Source organism: Salvelinus alpinus, chromosome 6, assembly GCF_045679555.1.
Source record: "Salvelinus alpinus chromosome 6, SLU_Salpinus.1, whole genome shotgun sequence".
Taxonomy (NCBI): Eukaryota; Metazoa; Chordata; class Actinopteri; order Salmoniformes; family Salmonidae; genus Salvelinus; species Salvelinus alpinus.
Window position 1 is genome coordinate 23,842,480 of NC_092091.1, and position 14,800 is coordinate 23,857,279.

The following is a 14,800-nucleotide window of genomic DNA, read 5'->3' on the forward strand; positions in this document are numbered from 1 at the left end:
AAAGTTTTGAAAGCATTTCCTCTTCATATGGTCAAGAAAAGGTCAAAAGGCCTAGTCTAAACAGTAACAATACAACAAGGACTGGTCACTTATGAAGCTCTTGTCATTCTGACATCATGTGGAGATTATTGTGTAATGCAGTTATAAGTACATGAATACAACACAGTATATCTCATTTGGCATACTGTTTACAGTGCATCTGCCACATGTTACTGTGTACCCTGCCTTGTCCCAAGCAATATGAGTCTGTGTCTGCTCCTTTGTAACTAGCTCATCCGGCCGAAGGCGACCCTGGGGCTGGTGCGTGGGGGCCATGGCTCACGTGGATCTCCTCCGCCTTGACCATGGCCTCCAGCTCAGCATTGGTCTCTGGACACCAGTCCACCTGGAACTTGTCCCTAAACTCCCAGGGGTTAACCACCTCCTTGTCAGGCTGCAACCCAAACAGGTAGTCTATACAGGGAGGGTGGGGGACACAATATGGAAGAAATGATGATACTATAAGACATTACAATATAAAGGGTTTTTGAAATGTTGTTTTGAAATTTAGATATTCACTTGTGAAATCCAAATCCAGACTATATCAGCAACTTTGTAGTCAGATACAGAATTATCATCTCTAATAATTTGATACAGTGATATTTTAATAATAATTTTGTAATTTCATTGCTGACTGACACAAGACAAACATAGTGCAGCCAGTTGGCTTTTGTGTGCTGTGGGAGTATAGTGGTAGCTGTACCTGCTAGGTCCTGAATCAGGACTTTGATGAGGTGCCTGATAATGGTGTACGTGGCAATCAGAGCCACCCCTGATGATAGGAACAGGTAGATAACATAGTTGGGCAGGGTGACAGCATCTCGAGAGGGAGGCTTGCAGTTCTCAAAGAACACCTCCTCCTCTTGTGATTCCCCATAGTACAGGTGATTGGGCCATAGCCTCTTCACCCCTCACTCTACTCTACCTCCCCTCTTCTTCAAGGGGAGTGTGGCAGCCACATTACCGTTGCCATTTGGTCTACCTGTCCACAAAGAAAGACGTGCTTAAAGTAGTACGCTGAGTAGTACGCTGGCAGTCAATTCAGTACAATGTATTCATTATATACTGAACAAAAATATAAATGCAACATGCAACAATTTCAAAATAAGGAAATCAGTCAATTGAAATAAATTCATTAGGCCCTAATCTATGGATTTCACATGACTGGGCAGGGGCGCAGCCATGGGTGGGCCTAGGAGGGCATAAACCCACCCACTGGGGAGCCAGGCCCAGCCAATCGGGAATTAGTTTTTCCCCACAAAGGGGCTTTATTACAGACAGAAATACTCCTCAGTTTCATCAGCTGTCCGGGTGACTGGTCTCATACGATCCCGCAGGTGAATAAGCCAGATGTGGAGTTCCTGGGTTGGCGTGGTTACAGGTGGTTAGACGTACTGCTAAATTCTCTAAAACAACGTTGGAGGCGACTGATGGTAGCGAAATTAACATTAAATTATCTGGCAACAGCTTATGGTGGACATTCCTGCAGTCAGCATGCCAATTGCATGCTCCTTCAAAACTTGAGACATCTGTGGCATTGTGTTGTATGACAAAATTTATATTTTTGTTCAGTGCAGCATAGCGTGTATCAAAGAGTTTTTCAAATAAGAACAACTTGTGTACCTACCAGTACCAGTGTTTTCTTTCTCCGCTTCCTAATTTGGCAGGCTGTAGTAATTACCAACAGTAATCTCCAATCTTGAGGAATTTCGGGAACAACTATGCATCAATCAATCGCGTTCATCAATCTTCTCTCCACCACTGAGAATCTGTTGTTTTAGATGTACTGTATTACATGACAAGCCACTGCAGCCCTTGTGCTGTGTCCCACCCCACAGCAGTGTGAGGTTGCCATAGCTGCAGGAGTGCTCTAGTCCTAGATTGCATTGACTGCAAAGAGAAAAAGAGACTCACGCATGCTAATGTACTTAGTGTCTTAAGGGCCAGGTCAAGATCAGTTCTCTGTGCCTGGATTGGATTTAGGATTGGATTGGAAAACAAAGAGAAGTACATCATGCTTGAAGATTCCACCCACATCTCCAACAGAGAGATAGGGGATAGTGTCACTGGATATGTTTTTTATCCATATCTCCAAAAGAGAGATAGGAGATAGTGTCACTGGATATGTTTTTTATCCATATCTCCAAAATAGAGAGTGGAGATAGTGTCACTGGATATGTTTTTTTTTTATCCATATCTCCAAAAGAGAGATAGGGGATAGAGTCACTGGATATGTTTTCTTTAATCCATATCTCCAAAAGAGAGATAGGGGATAGAGTCACTGGATTTTTTTTCTTTAATCCATATCTCCAAAAGAGAGATAGGGGATAGAGTCACTGGATAAAAAAAAATCCATATCTCCAAAAGAGAGATAGGGGATAGAGTCACTGGAAATGTTTTTTTTATCCATATCTCCAAAAGAGAGATAGGGGTAGCATCTTGCTTTATGGTACCTTTATTTGTTCCATTTGTGTATGTTTTGTCAGTAAATATTTATGTTTGAGTGTTGAGGGTTAAGCATGTTCGACAATAATCTCTTTACCAAGTCCCCTCTCTCAACTCACTGTTAAATCTGGGAGCTTTAATCATCATGTCTTTCATTGTGCAATGGAAGAATTACAATCTTATAAACTTTCCTAAAGCCAAACCATATCGCTTTGTATCAGATGCCTGTAGAGATTAGAGACCTTATAGTGAGTGACCTTACCATATGCTCAGGTCTTGTGTGACCTTGTGTGTCATTGCTAAATCCCTGAGTCGCCACTGCTGAGGCCTTAGTCCCCCGTGCCCTGTCTCTTAGTAAGACTGGCTTAGCTTAACCCCACATGATAATGAAAGATCGGGATAAGGAGATAAAGAAACAGATATACACATTCAGACAGACAGGTCCAGTCTTTCCTTTATTGGAACAAGGGTCATCCTCTTTGGCCACCTTAGCCACAAGCAAACAGATGTATTTACGTCTACAGCGTTATAGCAGCACATAAAGCTCAAGACTAGCAAAAGTGATGAGTGTTGTGTGTGTTTGTCCAGGTGCTGCTCAGTCCCATGCTATTAATGTGAGCTGACATCTTATAGTAAAGATCCAACTGTTATTTCTACGGGAGTCAAAAGGAAATAGAACCTTTCAGGGAGCACTGCCATAAATGAATGTTTCTGCACCATTGGATTGTTCAAATTGTCTACATTTGTCATCCTATACAGAACAGAATATTATAAAACAGTAACATTGTTTGTATATACAGTAACTTAGTTTATACTATGCCTCTGATGCTAAAATTACATTGTGTAAATACATTGGGTTGCAGATTCATTTAATTGGTATCAAAACAGGATTAGTTTAGAAGTAACAGAAATGGGATTTGGCTGCTTGGGAGCCAACCTGGGAGGAATTGAGGACAGAGCGGAGAGCAGAATAGAGTGGACGGTGTATTGCTATCAAGGGAACTTAGTCAATTGGGGTCAGAATAACATTTAGCCTAATAGAGATGTGAGTCTGTTTTCTGGAGAGGAAAGTTGAGTCTTTGTTTTTTACATGCTGGGAGACTTGACTAATGGAAGGACCCCCTTCTTCTCCTCTTCTATTTTGATGGTCATCCACCTCTTCGCCTCGACGGCAGTCTTCCACCTCTCCTCCTTCTCCACTCCTGTAGGCTCACACGCACCTTCCTCTTCATCTGGGTCTGGGCCTAGGACCCAGTCTATGTGCACAAAATGACAGCTTTAGTGTTTGGCATGTACACATTCCTCATACTGTATAGCAATATAAGGTCAAGCTCATTTCGACACCTGTTACATTACAGCCTTATTCTAAAATTGATTCAATACATTTTTTTCCCCTCATCAATCTCCACACAATACCCCATAATGACAAAGCAAAAACTGAAATACCTTATTTACATAAGTATTCAGACCCTTTGCTATGAGACTTGAAATTTATGTCAGGTGCATCCTGTTTCCATTGATCATCCTTGATTGAAGTCCACCTGTGGTAAATTCAATTGATTGGACATGATTTGGAAAGGCACACACCTGTCTATATAATGTCCCACAGTTGACAGTGCATTTCAGAGCAAAAACCAAGCCATGAGGTCAAAGGATTTGTCCGTAGAGCTCTGAGACAGGATTGTGTCGAGGCACAGATCTGGGGAAGAGTACCAAAACATGTCTGCAGCATTGAAGGTCCCCAATAGAAGAAGATTGGAACCACCAAGACTCTTCCTAGAGCTGGCCGCCCGGTCAAACTGAGCAATCTGGGGAGAAGAACCAATGGTCACTTTGACAGAGCTCCAGAGGACCTCTGTGAAGATGGGAGAACATTCCAGAAGGACAACCATCTCAGCAGCACTCCACCAATCAGGCCTTTATGGCCAGACGAAAGCCACTCCTCAGTAAAAGGTACATGACAGCCCGCTTGGAGTTTGCCAAAAGGCACCTAAAGGACTCTCAGACCATGAGAAACAAGATTGAACTCTTTGGCCTGAACGCCAAGCATCCCATCTGGAGGAAACCTGGCACCAACCCTACAGTGTAGCTTGGTGGAGGCAGCATCAACCTGTGGGGATGTTTTTCAGCGGCAGGAACTGGGAGACTATGAAGTACAGAGCGCTCAGGACCTCAGACTGGGGTGAAGGTTCACCTTCCAACAGGACCACGACCCTAAGCACACATCCAAGACAACGCAGGAGTGGCTTCTGGACAAGTCTCTGAATGTCCTTGAGTGGCCCAGCCAGAGCCCGGACTTGAACCCGATCAAACATTTCTGGAGAGACCTGAAAATAGCTGTGTAGCGACGCTCCCCATCAACCCTAACAGAGCTTGAGAGGATCTGCAGAGAAGAATGGGAGAAACTCTCCAAAAACCGGTTGTGCCAAGCTTGTAGCGTCATACCAAAGAAGACTCAAGGCTTTAATCGCTACCAAAGGCGCTTCAACAAAGTACTGAGTAAAAGGTCTGATTACGTATGTAAATGTGATATTTCGGGGGGGGGGGGGGGGTATTGTGTGTAGATTGATGAGGGGAAAAAACGATTTAATCCATTTTAGAATAAGGCAGTAACGTAACAAAATGTGGAAAAGTCAATGGGTCTGAATACTTTCCGAATGTACTGTATGTGTTTGTTTTGACTGTGAAGTAGGCTTAACTAGCCCTCTTAATCCACAGATCCAGCTGACGTGCCTGTTCCATGGCTTCTAATTGAGGCTATGAGGTGTGAAGGTCAAAGCTGATCAGTATCAATGGGTGCCACAGTGAAAGGACACTAATCTGATTAGTCCTACCAAAGATGTCTGTCTGTCTAGTATCTGGGTCAGCGAACAGATGTTTGTGATTGGGGGGCACATGGCAGTGTCATGTAATAAAGGGGATTCTAAAAACATTTGGTTCTAACAATGACTATCAAGCTCTACAACCTAAGCCTCATACTCATAGATGGCAACCCTCACGTACTCTCATGATTAACAGCATGCAGAATACCACAGAGGTCTGACATCCGTCAAGATCATTTGAACATGATTAGCAAGAACACACAAAATGATGGAATTCACCACAATAAAAATAAATATGTTTTATTGTCACACCGGATAGGTGCAGTGAAATGTGCTGTTTCACAGGGTCAGCCATAGTAGTACATCACCCCCGGAGCGAATTAGTGTTAAGTGCCTTGCTCAAGAGCACATCGACAGATTTTTCACCTTATCGGCTCAGGCAATTAAAACAGCGACCTTTGAGTTACTGTCCCAATGCTCTAACCTCTAGGCTACCTGCCGTCCTAAGATCTATGGTGACATTCTCGATGACCAGGGATGCGTCCTTTGACATGTGATCACCCCACTTTACCTGCCAGGTCATGGTACAGATCATTGATCAGGTGTCCTAGGATGCCGTAGCAGGCCACTACTACCACTATCACTCCCATTATGACATAGAGCACATGAGGAGGCATGTGGAAGGCATCACGGGAGGAGGGTACATAGTCAACAAAGTAGAGATCATCCTCCTTCTCCATGGCCTGTAGAAGCTGCCTTGGGTTATATGTCCTGGGGCGGTTCCACACCTCTCCCCACTCAGCAGTAGGCTGGGTCTGGGCCCCTGGAGGCTCCATGGTACAGTTAGCCATAGCGTTCCGGTCTGTGGGGAATCCATCCACAAATTGAATTAGTAGAAAGGGGAAGTTGATTAAGGGTATATGAGAATGAATTGACCTTGTTGGTTAAAAACACCATCATGGAATGATTCTGGAGGAAAGACTCTGAACAGGTGAACCAAACCGTCTGTGCGGCTCATGCCCGGTATATTCTTCATATTAAGCGAGCCTTATGGCTGATAAGACAAGATAGAATAAGGGAGTTAGCAGTATCCTTTTGAAGGCAAAAACTCCCAAAATACAGTACATCTGTTGTGAAGGACAACTTCATTCCCCTAATAAACTTCCCTGAAGTCTGTTGTGATTTAAGGGGTAAGGAACGGACGTGGGGGTGATCTGACAATTTTCTGATTTTCAGAGAATATGTTGCTATTTGTGATGTTGAACTTCAATCAGCCTGGATTTTCAGTTTGAAGGAAAGGATTTGTTCTGACTTCAGTTACGGACAAAGAGGCTTAATAAAGTGCTATTAATCAGCTCAACTCTTTCATTCACGCTCCAGCCCATCCCACCATTCAGTTGTGCATTCCTCCTTTGTACAGAAATATCATCGTGTGACACTGTCCTGTCTTTACAGAGACCAACTCCCCTCCAGATGTGTCTCAATGAGGTGGGAGAGATGGAATGAAGGAATGAAGAAACAGACACAGGAATGAGACAGTTACTGTAAGATGAAATGTGGAGGTGTCTAAGTACATGTAAAAACCCCTTTGAAGTTTGCTCATGCAACCAAAGTGCAGAAAAAGTTATCTCAGACAGATGAGACGGAGCAGCTGTATCAGCACTGCCTAGAGTACTACATGAGCCACTCTCCCAGTGTAAAAGCAGAACACTCACAACAAAAGCACTAGCAAAGCCTAGAAATTAACCTAAAGCTTTATTTCTCTAGTCTAGTCAGTGAAGAGATTGCTCACTCAGACTGGGACGACCTCCTCAGGTTTGGGTGCATCCTTGATCTTCCTGCAGAAAACTTGAGACAACAGGAAGTTCCAGAGGACGATAGCTAGGGAGGTGTTGGCAGTGACAATGCCAACCATGATGGGGTGAACCATGCTGTCTGTCTGCTGTGTGAGGCTGGCCTGACAGGGAGGACTGGAGCCCCTCTATAGTCAGCAGCAGGTAAGTAGCTCTACTGCTCCTGAGCTTTGAGTGAAACTGGACTGAAGGGTCAAGAGTCCCTCCTCTGTGTCTAACTCTATATAAGTCTCTGTGTCCATCATAACCTTCAACACCTAGATCTAATTAATCCTCAAGGGTGTTCCCTGTCAGACTAGGATGATGGTTGTGGATGACGCAGGACAGCACGAGTGAATGAGTATGACCATGAGGACACAGGAGGTTGTTGGCACCTTAATTGAGGAAGACAGGCTTGTGGTATTGGCTGGAGCGGGATAGGTGGAATGGTATCGAATTCATCTAACACATGGTTTCCATATGTTTGATGCCATTCCATTCACTCTGAACCGGCCATTATTATGAGTTGTCCTCCCCTCAGCAGCCTCCTGTGCATGAGTAGTCGATGACATCCTTTCTCTCTGACAGATCATTTATGGTGACAACTCTTCTTTGTCCATAGAAGTATGATAGATTATAATCCTGGTTTCTGCCAAATCATGATTAGGTTGGAAAGTCTTTTAGATGTGTCAAAAAAGATAGATATCAATTTGGTAGGACATTCTCCATATATATAGGCCACACTTTCAATTACTGATTACCAGATCATATAATTGCCAGAGTATAAAGGATACAATTAGAAATAATTTAAAACATATTGAATGATGTGCAATGAACACAAAAGTACTTTCCTGCATCATACATATAATCAACAGGCTATGTTGAGCACACAAATTTAGCAACCAGTAAACAAATCACAAATGTTGACACTAGAATGAGGAAAAGAGATAGCAAAATACCTTGCTGGGTTGAGCTGCAAACAAAGAATCCTTTGGTTGAGTTTGCCCTTCAGTCCATTAATTTCCCTGATCTAAGGCTGCATTTGATGTATTTTCCTCTCCTTATGTGAGCAGTAGTAATGAATCGTCTGGTGTCCATAAGATGACACATCAAGCAGAACAAAGGGAGGGTTCAGGAGAGTTCAATCTGCTAAAACCTGGAATCTGCACACAAGATATCGGATTTTTTTCACTCTGCAATGTGTGTATGATTTAATCTCTTCCCAATCTGGAGATAAGCTTCAATACTGTAATGCCACAGAGTCAAGACAAGGTCATAGCATTTCCTGTATGAATGTGTCAGAAAACCCTTTGTAAAATAACTTATGTTAGAAATACAGCTAATCATATACAGAAATATATTTATTGATCAGTTTCAAAGAGATGCACTACCTGTGTGTAAAACTGTGCTCCAATGGCAGGAGCACTGTGCTGAAGCTGTGGAGGACTGAGCAGTTCCACCAGACAAAACAGGACACACAGAAGCACTAAAAGCTATCTACTCTGAGCAGGACCTGTAAGGTTAGTCATTTAGGCAGGGTTATCCTTAGGTTTGTCCTCTTCCTCTGTCTTCCTATGGAAGGCCTCTGTGAGGATGAAGATCCAGTAGATGACGGTGATGGAGGTGTTGACGACAATGATGCCGATCATGATGGGGTGCATCATGGTGACGGAGATGTTGGCAGGTTGAGGGAAGGCTAGGTACTGTTTCCACGGCTCTGTGTTAAGCTAAGTGTAGTGTACAGTAGTGGGTCCTTCAACCCCATTTTACTATAGCGGTCGCCCTCCCTCTCAGCATGCTGCTAATTCTCTATCCCACCACAGAGCTGACAGCTGCCTTTCTGTCCCCACTCTCTGCAGAGCTCACAACTGAAGATGTAAACACGTCACACCACACTTACAAAGTGTTTGTACTGTTAAGTGGTCCTGTTTAGCTCAGTCGGTAGACTCTAGCAGGAATGTATCCCAAGACCCGTGGCGTTGCAAACGCCATACATTACTGGGTAGAGCAGGCTAGGCAACCCTGCCCTAGACTTCCGCAGGCACTTCATGTTTTTGATTTAACAAAACTAGAAGACCGGGTGTGTTGAATTTATCACCGCTCAATTAGCTGTTGGTCAGGTATGGTGCCTAGTTGGATCAAAATCCTGCAGTATCTGCGGAACTCCAGGAAAAGTGTTGCCTACCTCTGCGGTAGAGTATGGTGCTTGCAACGCCTAGGGTCGTGGGTTCAATTCCCACTGGGGCCACCCATACATAAAAATGTATGCACGCATGACTAAGTTGCCTTGGATAAAAGCATCTGCTAAATGGCATATGTGAAAATGTATTTGTTAAAACAGAGGATAGCAATGTGTTTCAGTGGGAATGAGAACGCTGAAAAGAACTAGTAAAGTATTTATAATTTTATATAACCCTATTATTCATTTCTCTGATGGCGGAGTCTGCGTGGATTAGCCATCTTGATCCAACACCTCCTTGAGCCATCATGATCCCACATCTGACTGGAATAGAACACAGGCAAGCTTACGGAAAGCCTACGTACTACTACCATGATAGCGCTAAGTGACAGCATTGAGACAATACAGAATCATTTTGTTATCTAAGCCTTTATTTCCGACAAGATAAAAATCTATGCGAATATGACACAGCAGAAAAGTGGATTAACAATCTTCGACAATCAGGTTTCCTGATTTCAGATGCTTATGATCAGAACACTCGGAATACAAAATACATGTGAATGGTTCACTGAGCTTGGGGGGGGGGGTATTGAACCATTGAATCATATAGATTCCATGAAAACAATAAATAAATTAACCACAACATGGCTTCAGATGTACTGTAATACAATTATTACACTGCCTTGTCTCATAAAGGCTAATAATGACAGGCGAGAGTCAGATAGTTTTAATAAGTGAAAATGGGTATAAGTGATCACGAGTTATGACCTCTGTAGAAAGCTCTTTTGGTGCTGTATAGTAGTTCTCCTGGTGTCCATGCTTACTGCTCCCCCTGCAGTCGTAGTAGTCCGTCAGCGTACTGGAACTGTGTGCCGTTCTCATACTCCAGCATGTCCAGGGCTACCTCACAGCTCTCCTTCACCACGCGCTCTGTGTCTTTCCTGTAGCGCTCCAGGATCTTCATACACTCCTCCTTGCCGATGGATCCGAGGGCCTCGGCACACTCGTGTCTCACCATGGCGTTCTCCCCGTCCAGCTCCAAGGCTGCCTGCAGCTGGGGGATGCTGGCTGGGTGCTGGATCTGACCCAGGACGTAGCCAATCTCATGGCGGAACAAGGCACTGCTACACTGAAGACCTGGGTGGCAGGACAACAATGGGTTGAGTGAGTTTTGGTGTTCGGAGGACGCTGATAGTGGAGGGTTATGCAATGCCAATGATTCAGGAAAATAAAATGTACTTATGCGAATAACAATTATGTGGCTGGTTGCACGTTTGGCAGAAAATAAGCCCCTCTGCATGTTACTAATTTGATCCTTTATTGCCAACTGCCATAGACCGCATAGTTTAAGAATGACTGCCAGTCTCTCACCATCTCCTAGAGCCAGGACAGCCTCCTCGGTGCCCAGGTTGCGGAGGGCGAACATGGCCCTGTAGCGCTCAAACAGCGGCAGGCTCTCATCCAGGAGCTGTGTTCTCAGCTCAGGGACAGTCTTCCTCTGGGCTGGGGGAGCAGGGTCCACAGAACAGTAGGGGTTTCCATCGGTGACCTCCTCTCCTTTCTGGTCCCCACCAGATATCAGCCACTCCAGCCGCCTAACAGCCAACTGGCACGTCTCTGCCACCTGGTGGAGAAGGACAGTCATGTCATAACCACTATACAGGCACTGTACTGGTCATAGTGAATATGACTAACTTTCCACATATTCTCTACTCTACTTCTATTTCCCTCGTTTTACCATACCTCGATGACTGGGTCCTCTGAGTACTCTTTCAGCAAGTCAAGGACCTTGAGGTTCCCAATAGCTCCTAATGCTTCACCTAAATAAAAATAAATAAATAGTTAACTGTTTAGATAAGCACTATTATCATCATTATCTCTGAACATGTATATCAATAAGGTATGCATGAATGAGAGTGGACTCTAGTGATCTGGCATACTGACCTGCTTCATGCCTGACCATAGGCTCCTGTGTTGTGTCTTTTAGAACAGTCTCTAGCGTGGGTATGGCCCTCTCATCCTGCATTTGGCCCAGGCAGTATGCCAGCTCATGTTTCAACAGAGCAGAGTCATCAACAAAAGCCTGACTGATCCATTCGATGGCCTCTGGTCCGCCCAGGTTACGCAAGGTGAAGAGAGCTCTGAACCGTGTTGTCAGGTCCTGCTTTGGGTTGACCAGAATCTTGCCAACTGCTGCTACCTCCTGCTCACTTGCCATGCTGAGTATAATGATGTAGCTACTAGATCTGAAAAGGGAAGATCAGATACAGTGAGGATGTGAATGAACTGAATATGTAGCTAGCTAGCTATTGGACATATCTGGTAATAAACACTGAATCCAATTCATAAAATATTTTCCTTACAAAGGCTAGAGAGCTGCGTTGTTGGTTCACATTAGCTAGGAGTCTCAGGCTTGCCATTATCATGACTCCAATTCCATACCATTGGGTTCTCGAGAGCTAGTCTCAGGCTAGCAGCTTAGTTAGCATCACAGTTACAAAACTAGCAGAGAAAGGGGTAGCTGCAATCCAATATGGCGACCGGAGTGTGGGCGTGTGGAAAGGAGTGGGTGTGTCGAAGGGAAAGTAGTGAGCGTGTGGAAAGGTTGAGCGTTTTTCTTCCCTTTCATACCAGGCACTGCCGTACATTGAGCTACAATACCACAAGCGTTTGGACTCGGAGTCCGAGTCATTTTTCACTGTTAGTTTTACAAACAACTGTACATTTTCAGTTATAAAACTGATGATTGTTGGTTTTTGATTCAAAGTATTGATGATGGGTATACTGTTGCTTCATGTGATGTATGCATGTGCTTACTGTGACTGTCACCCTGATATTGGCTACTCGGTAGCTATTTCCCGCACCGTTGCTGGACAGTCTTGTCAAGTGGGAGCGAAGGGCACTGTGTCCCGGTGTTGTTGCCTATCATGCTCTCGCCATTGAGTAGTAGGCTGTATGTATTAAGGTGACATCTATACTGAATAAAAATATAAAACGTCACATGCAACAATTTCAAAGATTTTACTAAGTTACAGTTCATAGATTTCAATTGACTTTTTTCTTTCTATGGATTTCACATAACTGGGCAGGGGCACAGCCATGGGTAGGCCTGGGGGGGCATAGGCCCACCCACTTGGGAGCCAGGTCCACCCACTGGGGAGCCAGGCACAGCCAATATGAATTAGTTTTTACCCACAAAAGGTTTTTTATTACAGACAGAAATGCCCTCCCAGGCCAACCCATGGCTGCACTACTGACCAGTCATGTGAAATCCATAGATTAGGGCCTAATGGATTTATTTAAATTTACTGATTTCCTTCTATGAACTGTAACTCTAAAATCTTCAACATTTTTGCATTCATATTTTTTTTCAGTACATTATTATATTCAACCCAAGGGCACAATGGCCACAAAAGGCATGGATTTTCTTAGGGGGCATTACGGCCACAAAAGGGGGATGCTACCAGGAAATTTGATGCATTATCAAGTGCTTGTCAAATTGTGAATGAGAGACTGATGAAGTGTGTAGCCTGCACACAAAAAAACAAAGCAGAGCTCATGCCTTTCAAATGTACTTTTTTCAAATCATCATTAAAGTAGCATTATGCAGCCTTAGAATGTATTAAAAATCAAAACATATAACCCAACGTTTGTATCACAACTAAAGTTGCATAAATAACTCTAAATTAAGCATATAGGAGGACCTGTTTCTTTAACGGCACCAACACAGAATAGACACATGTGCAGTTTCAGTTTCACCCTCAGAAATCGTTTTGGAGAAAATATCCTTTCTACTTTATTTTTCTATGTTCAATTGTATTGTTAATACTAAAGATGCAGGAATGACCACATGCAAGCACACACCGAATTGCAGCGTTCATGCAGTAACCAATGGGGTGCTCGAGGGGGGGGGGGGATGTTCATGAAGGAACCAATTTTTTGCAGAGAGAATGTGCTGGGAGGTATTTTGTCAACATGTACTTAGGCATATTACAACACTTCCGTATTTTCCAATCATGAGTATCACCTGTCAATTTACGGATACGATTACGACGACTATGGCCATATCGGCACACCCCTAGGCTGTGGTCCAAACACTTAAGACACACCCTCGCCATCTTGGCGAGGTCCAGCCCCTTAGCCCTCGTTTTTAGTCGGCTTTGCAAGTGTACAATTATGTTCACTCAGGGGTCTGAAACTCCCCATATTTCAATTCGCGATGATTGTACATCCGCTAAGAAAAGGATGCGAAAACTTAAAAACAACATACAAGTGTAAGTAAAAACAAATAAGTTAGAAATTGTGCTACTAATGCACATGACAGCACAAACGTCTCATAAAAAGTAAATATGTTTTTGTTTGGTTATCTTTTGGAAATTAAACATTTTTCGTTCTTCAGAAGTTCCAGCTAGGCAGCCAATTAATTTGCTAACTATCATACAGTAGGCGTATATTAATAATTATATATTTTAAATAAGTAGACATGCACTCCTATTTGACTGTAGCGCATATAAAGCACCCACAAGCTACCTGTGGCTAAAACACAATCATCGCGGGATGAACGCGTGACGAATTTCCGGCCAAGGGTGGTCTATTTAAAAATCATTACTTCCTCGCCCTGCAAGTGTATACTCGTCAGACGTCATCAGAAGTGTCCACTTAATTTGAGAGAAGAGGGGATCGTGTGTGTCTTTTAAGTGTTTGGTCCGCAACCCTAGTTTTTGGGCAATACATTTGAGCTAGACATGGCAACCCTGGCTGCTACCCATACTTGAACTAGCAACCTAACGTTCGCTAACTAGTAAAGATGTTTGATAACATAGCTGGCTAGCTAGCTTGCTAATATAATGACTATCATATCCAAGCTGAACCTTGCTTAGTAAAATACTTAGAATTCATAAACAGGTCAAAGATGGACTGACGATTACAGTAAATCATACTCACTTCGCCTACTTTTCTGTAACAGTTCGCTACAATCAGCACTTCATCTTTTCCACATGGACAAGTTCCTCAGTCGCGGTGCGTGACCGAGAAACACTACAACCTTATACTTCCGGGGTACAGTTTAGTTTACCATCTGGATACTGGAAAAATGTATATAATGTAAAGTAAAAAAGTATAATAATCACTCACATCGGTAATCAATTGTTTTTATTTTAATTTTATTGGAAAATATTGAAGAGTTAATTATCTAGTAGGTCTATCTCAGAAGAATAATGCATTGTATCAAGTATGGGTAACTGCATAGGTGTGTGTGTCTGAAAGTCCTTGGTATATTCTTTATATAATAATTTGTGTTCCCCCAGGTACTTTTTGTATTGATTTGTTTATTAAAAAATAAAAATAAAGTGTGTGTCTGAAAGTGGACGTGTCAACAGAAGTGGGAGGATCAACCGCGAAATGCGTTACACCAGCACTTTGTAATTGGTTAGATATTTTTGATTGAAGCGGGTTGTTTTTCCATTTCTTAACACGTTTTTATT

The 14,800-nt window shown here is 43.2% G+C and overlaps 1 protein-coding gene and 1 long non-coding RNA gene across 4 annotated transcripts; both read right to left on the minus strand.

Annotated features, from left to right (window-relative positions):
* Positions 1-2,920: 2,920 nt before the first annotated feature.
* LOC139577826 (uncharacterized) lies at positions 2,921-8,944 on the minus strand. Its single transcript, XR_011675420.1, has 3 exons — positions 8,530-8,944; positions 8,098-8,301; positions 2,921-3,740 (listed from the first exon to the last, which is right to left on the minus strand). It is a non-coding gene; the product is annotated as an uncharacterized lncRNA (long non-coding RNA).
* Positions 8,945-9,727: 783 nt separating this feature from the next.
* Positions 9,728-14,373, minus strand: LOC139578411 (deoxyhypusine hydroxylase). Of its 3 annotated transcripts, none has more exons than XM_071405963.1 (6): positions 14,262-14,353; positions 12,135-12,294; positions 11,262-11,563; positions 11,061-11,137; positions 10,689-10,941; positions 9,728-10,454 (listed from the first exon to the last, which is right to left on the minus strand). In XM_071405963.1, exons 3-6 carry the CDS (start codon positions 11,533-11,535, stop codon positions 10,138-10,140), a joined length of 921 nt encoding a protein of 306 aa, XP_071262064.1. In that variant the 5' UTR covers positions 11,536-11,563; positions 12,135-12,294; positions 14,262-14,353; the 3' UTR covers positions 9,728-10,137. The 3 variants fall into 3 exon arrangements, with proteins under 3 accessions (XP_071262064.1, XP_071262065.1, XP_071262063.1); XM_071405964.1 differs by having other exon boundaries at positions 12,135-12,289; positions 14,262-14,330; XM_071405962.1 differs by lacking the exon at positions 12,135-12,294 and having other exon boundaries at positions 14,262-14,373.
* Positions 14,374-14,800: the final 427 nt, after the last annotated feature.

Coding starts and splice junctions, on each gene's coding strand:
- LOC139578411 (XM_071405962.1), bottom strand. CDS start 11,535: ATGGCAAGTGAGCAGGAGGTAGCAGCAGTTGGCAAGATTCTGGTCAAC. Junction 11,138..11,261: donor TATGGTCAGGCATGAAGCAG/GTCAGTATGCCA, acceptor ATTTTTATTTAG/GTGAAGCATTAGGAGCTATT. Junction 10,455..10,688: donor TGTCCTGGCTCTAGGAGATG/GTGAGAGACTGG, acceptor CCTGCCACCCAG/GTCTTCAGTGTAGCAGTGCC.